The sequence below is a fragment of the Daphnia pulex genome, chromosome 5 (genome assembly GCF_021134715.1).
Source record: "Daphnia pulex isolate KAP4 chromosome 5, ASM2113471v1".
Lineage (NCBI taxonomy): Eukaryota > Metazoa > Arthropoda > Branchiopoda > Diplostraca > Daphniidae > Daphnia > Daphnia pulex.
In genome coordinates this window covers 9,629,146-9,638,136 of record NC_060021.1, presented here as the reverse complement: position 1 = coordinate 9,638,136, position 8,991 = coordinate 9,629,146, and the positions used below count along the sequence as shown (strand labels likewise).

The window sequence follows — 8,991 nt, the reverse complement described above, 5'->3', positions numbered from 1 at the left end:
ATCCTTGGCTGCAGCAAAATGTTGATCTAGACTGGACTGAATGATTTTGGCTAAATAATGAGATGAAGAGGGAGGCTAAACAGAATCCGGGGAAACAAAGGCTAAACAGCAGTTGACAACATTGACATTTAATAATATTTACATATTATATTTACTAAATTCATTAAGTTTTCAACCTTCTCATCTTTTTATAAAATTTTCAACAACAGTCATTGTCGATTCTTTGTGTAATATCGCTTGCTGGCATATTGGAATCTAAAATTCTAGTACTAGTACAGGCAGCCGAGCAGGTGGTCCCTGAAGTGGCTCTCATCAAGTGTCGCTTCTTTATGGACGCTGAAAAAGTGAAGAAAGAAAAATATCTTCCGAATTTCAGCCCATTTCAGCTACCACAATTTGACGTCAATTGCCTTCACTTGTTATTTGTGGATTCTATCGGTAGGTGAGAGACGTTGACGATGATGAACCTTTGCTATGGATATCTGCCTTCTCTAAAGTAAGAATAGACTCTTCTTTTTACCTTTTTGTTCGTATATTGAGATTTCAAAGAGCTTTTTTTGTCTGCCATTGAATCTTTGCCATGGATCCAGTTGATCAGATAGTGGGTCGAATAGTTAAATGGAAGTCATGCTGTGCATTGTGACACGACACGAGCCACTCTACTAAGTCGCCACTGTCCCTTGAATCTATTTTGCTGATCAATGTTGTTGTTTACTAAATTTAAATGTCTGCGATGGGACAGGGAGAGTTCAGAAAAAGAGAAGAAGGAAGTCCAGTTGACTGATTTGTTGCTGGACTACCGATGGTACCCGATGATATCACTTCTACTTCCTACCTATTCCTTACCCTGCAGGGAGACCTTTCAAGGCGTCCTATGTAGTGAATATACCCCTTTACCCATCTCAACTTTTCTCGGCTTTTCATCGATGGACTAGTCTCTCGTCAGAGTTTGGCCTCGTAAATTTATTTGGAACAAGTTTGGGGTCAATCTATGGGGGTCCATACTGTTTTGACAACAACACACATCACTCCAGGTCTCACCAGCCAATCCATTTTAGTGGATGGAGTCCCAGATTTTGTCTCCATTCTTCTCTCGCTTCTCCCCATCACTTTCTCCCAAAACATTTCACAAGATGCATTGCGACCTCTGAACTTCATCAAGGCGAGTTCCTTAGAACAAACCACTCGCCTCTTACTTTATCATTCAGACGATCTGTCCATCAAATTGAGCCCTTTTTCTTAATTTTGCAGCCCGAAATAGCTAAAAGTTTTTCGCTGGTATTATCTTGAAGTTTCCCACTTTTACGTGATAGCACTTCACATGAGGGGTAGTATGTGCTGGAACTCTGGCGAACGTGTACAATTCTACATGTTCAGTGCAATCCCACAGGTGAAAGATATATATGATTAGACAAAAGAGGGGTGGTTGGTTGTTCACTGGACTCTGACCACCTGCTCCACGCTTCATTTCATTTCATGTATTTTGAAGGGGGGGTTCTGCTCTCCTTTCCGGTGGATAAAAACGGTCTGACTGGACTGTACATGTGGTGTAAATACGCGTAGAACCGCCATCACAACAACACTCGGTTGGACAGAAGAAAGCGTCGCGTGCCGTCGCTTTTGGTCCCCACTTCGACTTTCCCTTTTTCCATTCGGTTCCAACGAGATGACCCTCAAGTGTCATTCGAAAAGGAGCCCAGAAGCCTTAATAAAAGCAGTTGTTGGTAAACATCCTTTGTGCGACCGTTAAGACAACATATACGAAAATATATGGTTTCTTGGTCAAGTTAAATTGATGATTGAGGCGGGTACGACAGCCTCTAAACTAATTGTGGATGGATCAACTGTCGGACTGACCGTGACGTTGTTATCGATTGGGCGTCTCGAAAATCATTCATCGACGTTTCGATTTTCTTACCTTTGGCCGTCAAGCAAAGACCTGCCGTTTCCGGTTAGCCGCTCATCGGTAGAAGCCGGTGGCAATCAAACACGTTACAAAAGCAATGAGATTTACAGTTAAGAATGAAAAAAAAGCGGCAGCCACAGAAGCAAATGCCGCGTCTAAATCTTTGAAAGTTCAGTCCATCAATGAAGGTTTATGTGGTAAGGACACGCCTCCTGTGATTACCTGCGCCAGGCAGTGCTGTACTACGAAATGATTTGAAAATAGTACCACTGCGGTAGACGCTCAAACCACCGATAGAATCGATTGATAGTCTTGTAATAATAATAACAACTTTCCTTTTGCTTGTTAGGATCTGTACATCGTAAAAAACATCCTCCACCGGAACACTCGACTGTCCGTAGATTCCACGGCTCCGATCGATTCAAGGTGTGATGGGCACGCAATCTCCAAATCTTCCGTTCCCTATCCATTGATAGAACCTTCCGTGACCACCTGCGGCGACGGAAAAAAAAGAAGCTAACGAAAAAGTTCAGGGGTTTATTACCCATCACTCCAAAGACTATACACAGGGTCTAATCACAACAGCCAATGCCAATGGGGTTCTTATAAGACTCTCACCAGAAATAAAAACAGTTAATGGACTGTTGATAAGAAATTGTTGAATGAACTTGCGTGAGGGTAAATTCATTTCTTCCCCGCTGGTATACATTTTGGTCCATTCATAGTTTTTTACTGGATGCTCGTTTTTTTTTTTCCCTTATATCTTTTCACAGAATCTCTTTCTTTACTGGTCTTCACCTTTTTGTATTTTAATTCAGAAAATGAAAATACCCCTGAAAGAACTTTTTTTTATCACTAGCGGGTTCTTTTTTTCCATTTCTCCTAGGTAAAATTAGAGTCGAAGCTCTTTTTGGATTTTGTTTTAGCGCTAAGGTTCATTATTAAGTATTTTTATTGGTCTTCATATTTACGCGTAAGAGTTTTTCCCTTGATCTCAAAGGCTACGGTGAAAGCAATCCACGGGAAATGGACCAAAGTAGCAAAAGGCCTAGTAACACCTCAGTCGGTACCTGTGAGTTTATCCGCTATACATGTTCCTTCCCATCTCTGTCCTCGGCTGTCCGCTGAAGGAAGTAGTTCTCCAAAAAGCGACCCCCAACTGGCGAAAAAAACAAAAGAAAGAAACGAGAACAATAAATTAAGAGCAAGTTATGCAGTCAGCCATACGGAGGTCCATATATATAGTCCAACTCAGCGCCCATCAGATATAGACTAGGCCCACTATAGGGACAAATGACGGCCTTGCATTAAAACTTAAAATCCACTGGATCCCAATCGTTTGGTGAACCGGTTCTTTTTTTTTTACGACTTTAAAATTTTTAATTTGAACTTGCTGACTCGTTTGCCTGTGTACATCGTAAAAGATTCAACACTTCTTTTCCCACAAATAAATATGAACCCGAAATAGCAGTGTGTTCATTCGTATTACATAAAATTAGACGCTGGTGATTATGCATTGCGTGGGGGGTCTTGTGTGGCGGCGAAAAAGAGGAAGCTGCTCCCACTTGCTTGAGATGACAGTCGTGTACTTAAAAATCTGATTCATCGCTATAAACTGTTGGGGTAGTCAGTTACGACTTGTTGGGGCTTATCCCAAGTCTCAACAAGTCTCTTTACACGTGTAATTGCATTCATCTCATTTGTTATTTTTTCATCGTCTCATTTCTTCGTAATTATTTCAGCTGGGCTAGACACCATGGGAGACGGAGGTTATCCCCCAGAAATGCGCTCGGAAATAAGAACTCGGCGCGGAAATCAAAGACCAGACAGCCCGGCTGCTGTTTTGACTCCGACCGGAACTGCTGAGAAAATTTAATGAGAAAACCAAACAACTTTCTCACATAACGCTGGGAGCTAGGTCGAATTTTTCTAGCGAGACTTTTCTGGGCTTTTGAATCAGTAAAATCTCGAATGAATGACGAACCTTTGAAATGGATTATTTGTATTGTCGGAAAATACTAGGAGGGCATTTAACGCCATAAATCTGTATTTTGCTTCCGTGTTAACGAGCGATTATTATTGGTGGCGTCTTTGCAATGTATAATACGTAATATGTTTAATCTTTATATAAAATCTTAAAAAAAAAAACCCTTGGAGTTTTATTTTCCCTTGTTAGGGTTTTTATCCGTTTTCGGTTATCCAGGAATCAAAAACTGTTTTGGTTTCTAGAATAATAAAAACAATTCAATAAATTACATTCTGGCGTGAGTTGAAACGTTTTCATTGTTTACCGGCCAAGGAAGATCGAGCAAGGTCGTAGTCGAGTCTGTTGGTGGACCGGCCCTTGGATTACGAACTGATGACGGCTGAGAACGGCCAGCAGAAGATGAAGGAGAGCGGGCAGAACCAGACGGAGGAGAACGTCTGACAGGAGGAGGTGAACGGTTGCCTTGATTAGGCCGATTTCCAGGTGAAGGGCGATTTCTTTGAGGAGGACGGTTGCCGGAAGGCGGACGGTTGCCGGAAGGATTGCGATTACCGGAAGGATTTCGATTGTTGGATGAAGAAGGACGATTATTCGAAGAAGGGCGGCTGGGTAAAGTAGAACTAGTTGCTGGAGGAATGCTGAATCCGTTTGGAGGAACTAAAGAAAGATAACCACAATATTTAAGTTAAATACAAACAAATATTCACATGTCATTTGCCTGATCTGCTTACTGATTGGTTTGTTTTCACTAATGGTGACATTCTTTTCACCTCCAACAGAGGCGACGCTTCTTTTGGCGCTGGCACTTGCTTCACCTCCACCGGCGCCTTCACCAGTTGCGGCTGATTCTCCTGCGGATGCTTCGCCACCCCCACTTGCCGCTGCTTCACCTCCAGCTTCACCTCCAGCACTTGCTTCACCACCGCCTTCGCCTACACTCGCTTCTGCTTCACCGCCCGATGCCGGCGCATCAGCGACGGCTTCACTGACAGCTGCTGCTTCACCTCCGCCGGCAGCAACTGCAGTCGCATCGGCTACGGCGACACCAGCGCCACCTCCGCCGTCTTCGCTTGTCACAACGGCCGATGAAATCGTGCCCGATCCTTCGCCCACCGATTCGCTACCCGTATCAGAAACGATTGCGGGAGCGACGGCTTCAACTACGGCTGGAGCGGCTGCGACTGCTGCTGGAATGAATACAGCGGTAGTGAGTTCGGAAGCAGCGGCACTCTTTCCACCACCACCACCACCACTCTTGTAGCCACCTAATGAATAATTATCGATTTAACATAATATTTAATAAAAATAGCAAGTCCAACAAAAATTTGGGTAGAAATGATTTAGTTATTTTGGGGCTTGGAAGACATTTTATCTTTACCTCCGCCACCGCCGCCGCCGTTCGAGCTGTCTTCGTCGCTGGATCCGCCGCTACCCGATCCTCCACCACCGCCTCCGCCTCCATATCCACCTCCGCTACTGTATCCGCCGGAACTGTAACCTACAACTGATGAAGTTGAAATGCGATTTCAATGAGTTGTTCGATTACAGTAGAACGTGATGTCATGTCTTACCTTGGTGTACTTTTACTTTTTTGCCCTTTCCTTTGGTGTGCCCTGAATTGAATTCAACAACAACAAAAAACACGCGTCAAATTCACTTATCACGTCAACATTCTGGGTCCCATTATTGTCCCATTGTCGTGCAGACCTGAATTGTCTTATCAGCAAATGTCTGAACAAGTTTTCTTCGAAAAAAAGAATTCCAAAGTGTCACTTACCACCACTATATCCGCTGCCACCGTATCCACTACTGTATCCGCTACTGTATCCACCACTGTGTCCAGCGCTATAACCATGTCCTGATTGAAACGAAAGAAAAGTTTGCCAAATGACTTGAAAGTAGATTTTTAATCAAAACTTATTTGTTATTACCATGTCCTTTGCCCTTGTGTCCATGTCCTTTGGCTTTGCCTTTCTGTACAACTACGACGTCGTGTCCTAATTTCAGTCAAAGCATTTGATGATTTTTAGTTTCAAGTTATGAAAGTCTGAATATTAAATTACCTCCGCCGTAGCTGCTTCCACCGTAGCTGCTTCCGCCGTAGCTGATGGGACTATAGCTGGGTCCGTCATAGCCGTAAGTAGTTCGGAGACCCTTGCTTTTGCCTTTGCCCTTGCCTTTACCTTTAGCTTTAACTTTGACCTCGTAGCCGTCATCGTAGCTGTCGTAACTGCTTCCGTAGCTGCTGCCACCTCCTCCGTAGCTACTTCCGCTGCTTCCGTAACTGCTTCCGTAGTTGTCGTCGTAAACTAAAACTACGTGGTGCTTCTTCCCTTTGCTCTCAGCTACCGCCAAATCGCCTTTGGTCACCTCCGCGGCGTAGGCCACCGAAATCACTACGGCCAGCACCAACACGATCTGCTGGACAAAACAAATTTCACATGAAAAAGAAATGAATGGACGTCCAAACGTAAATGAAACTACTACTACTTTAGAAGAAATAGTCATTTTTGTGTGTTGCAATCGACGGAGTTTTTCAAATGTTCACGATTGAGCCATTGACATATCCAAGTCGGCAAAGAGTTGGTGACGATGTGGCCAATCCTAGCCATAGTGACTGGCCCTTTTATAACCCCTAGTTGGAAATCTTTGTTTCTTTTTTTGTTTTGATTTGTTTTTTTTTCTCCATAAATAGTTAAGGATAAGTGAAAATGTACAATTGACATCTATACAGCAGTTCAATCGAGTGAGTGAAAGAAAGCTGTCATAGAAAAACCTGACGAGAGGCTGGCAAAGTAGACGACAAGAAAGTCCGATGAACGAGTTTTTCGATATCATCAAGACATTCGTTAATCCATTTCATTGTTATTCGGCCGGGCTTGTTTTATATTCAGGATAGTAATAGATTTTTGTTGTAATTCGATTCTTTCTGGGAATTTTTTTTTTCTTTTTTCTTATGGCCATGTAGCCTATCCTTGTCTATGCGTCATTGGAGGTGTTTCTTGTTTGCCATATGTGCCCGCCCGGAATGCTCAAGTTAACTTTCTTTTACTTGGCAGTTTTCTAAAAAAAATTCAAGAGACAATTTTTTTGTTTCAAACTTGATTAACTTGTTTGATTTCTCCGTGAAGGATTGGCGTCGAATATTTGTCTATCATTCTGCTAGATGTTTGGATTCAACTTTCACATCAAGCGCACTCGGGAACACACGCAGAATAACTTGCACAAAGTCGCTCTCCTTAACGTCCGTTTCTTTGACAAGTGACAAATACCTGGAAATATAAGATTAATAAAACATATTTTCACGTACCGTTAACTTTTATAGTCAAAGTATTTGCGTTAGAGGTCTAACATTTTTGTGATTCTTCTCGGTAAGGAAAGAATTTGTTATTTGTGTGACTGTCTAGGGCAACCAAATAGTTTTTATTCCCCGCTTAATTTAAGCGCATTAGAAAAAACGAAAACTGGTTCGATAGGTCCAATTATGTGCCGACTTCCGTGCGTCGTTGTACGAGTCCATTCCTTATTTAGCGCTTTGCCTAGCTGTGATTGGTAACGCGGAAAAGCCGCTACAGACAAACGGGTCTAGCGCGCAGTCACCAATTATTGCACTAGAAAACCAGTGGAAATGAAAACCGGACAACCTTTTCCGTCTAGCCTATTATACACAGCAAAGTCAGAAAAAGAATCTTAAACATCTATTTGAACTGTAGAGCCTGATTTGTAAGCTCAGGCGAAAGAAAATAAGAAGAAAAATGATGTGTCATGAAAAAGTCAATTTCCCTCGCTTGTCTGATCCATTTCAACCAGTTCGTTGATCGTCAGAAAGTGAACAGTCACGTCAGAAGTGTCAGAAAAGCTCAGAAAAAAAGAATAGCAATCATCTCCTACATGGTCCACTTTCTATTTCCATTTGAGCACGTAGTATAGCCCAGGTGGCAATAGAAATTGCCCAACATGTTTAGGTCGATTTAGACAGAATGTAAGAGCGTTCTTCAGTTACGACGGAAATGTGAGTCTACGTCGGTTATTACATACTGTAGGTGAACTCGAAGAAGATGAAGCCAGGGAAACTCAATTACGCCAAACAATAGGGTTAAAAGGGGATTTTGTAAGAATAATGCAACCCTTCTAGACATCCAGCACGGCTTATTCCGCCGCTATACTTAGAATATTCCAAACTGGAGCACGGTAACGATCAAGGGTTGGGCCCATTTAGCCTTGTATTTCTTGAAAGGCGACTCAAAGCGACACACAGTTATATCGTTGTCAATAATTAGAATCAATTCAACTTGGTCGGTTGTGGTAGTCCGGCTGAGTTTTCCTATAATTAACCGAAAATAAAAGCGGAGGAGTCCGCACAAGAGAGCTCATAGGAAATCGAATTCAAAAGGGGCGACCTCATCCTTTGTTATGTGGGATTGTAGTTACATTTTTCGTCCTCCTCGGCTGAATGGCGATAAATACCCGTGATTAGAGCCCCAAAGGAAGGTGTTGGATAAGTTTGAAGGTGTACAAGACACAATGCCGAGTGGTAAAAAAAAGAGAGCCGCCCGCAACACACCAGCAGAGTCAAAGGGGTTTTTATGACGATCCTTTCCTCTCTCTATATATAGGGTGCCCTGGTTTTTCGCAGGAAAAAAGGCTTAATCGCATTCAGAGAGAAACTATAGAATTAAAAACGATGAATAAAAAGAAGAACAAAAAATCAAAGAATAGGAACCCCCCCACCACCACCCTTTATTTTATTTTTTTCTAGTCCAGCAAACGGAGGGGGCACAAATACATCCAAAATCGTAACAGGGAGTCGGAGGACTCACCTGTGCGTTATGCCCGTCTTTGCTTGCCGCCCTGGACTACATATATATAGAACCCTTCTAATTTGAGGCAGGACCACCGCATCGGACCCGCTATCCTCTCGCCACAACAATTCTATTTTTAGGAAAATCTGGCTGACCATTGGGGCTTGTATGGGGCTCTCTCTCTTATATATTTATGACGTGAACTGTTTTGAGAGAATGTTAAGAGAGGTGTCCATTAACGGCGATACTCTCCACCAGCGTGGTTATAATAACCTTTTTTCGTTTCTTCTCATGAG

At 42.7% G+C, this 8,991-nt stretch overlaps 1 protein-coding gene across 2 annotated transcripts; it reads right to left on the bottom strand.

Annotated features, from left to right (window-relative positions):
* Positions 1-3,935: 3,935 nt before the first annotated feature.
* LOC124194415 (loricrin-like) lies at positions 3,936-6,537 on the bottom strand. 2 transcript variants are annotated; one of them, XM_046588594.1, is made up of 9 exons: positions 6,384-6,537; positions 5,957-6,314; positions 5,825-5,890; positions 5,671-5,751; positions 5,465-5,506; positions 5,272-5,397; positions 4,625-5,158; positions 4,198-4,550; positions 3,936-4,131 (listed from the first exon to the last, which is right to left on the bottom strand). In XM_046588594.1, exons 1-9 carry the CDS (start codon positions 6,399-6,401, stop codon positions 4,102-4,104), a joined length of 1,608 nt encoding a protein of 535 aa, XP_046444550.1. In that variant the 5' UTR covers positions 6,402-6,537; the 3' UTR covers positions 3,936-4,101. The 2 variants fall into 2 exon arrangements, with proteins under 2 accessions (XP_046444550.1, XP_046444551.1); XM_046588595.1 differs by having other exon boundaries at positions 5,957-6,311; positions 6,384-6,519.
* Between the last annotated feature and the right edge of the window lie 2,454 nt (positions 6,538-8,991).

Coding starts and splice junctions, on each gene's coding strand:
- LOC124194415 (XM_046588594.1), bottom strand. Junction 5,752..5,824: donor ACACAAGGGCAAAGGACATG/GTAATAACAAAT, acceptor CGTTTCAATCAG/GACATGGTTATAGCGCTGGA. Junction 4,551..4,624: donor TAGTGAAAACAAACCAATCA/GTAAGCAGATCA, acceptor ATCTTTCTTTAG/TTCCTCCAAACGGATTCAGC.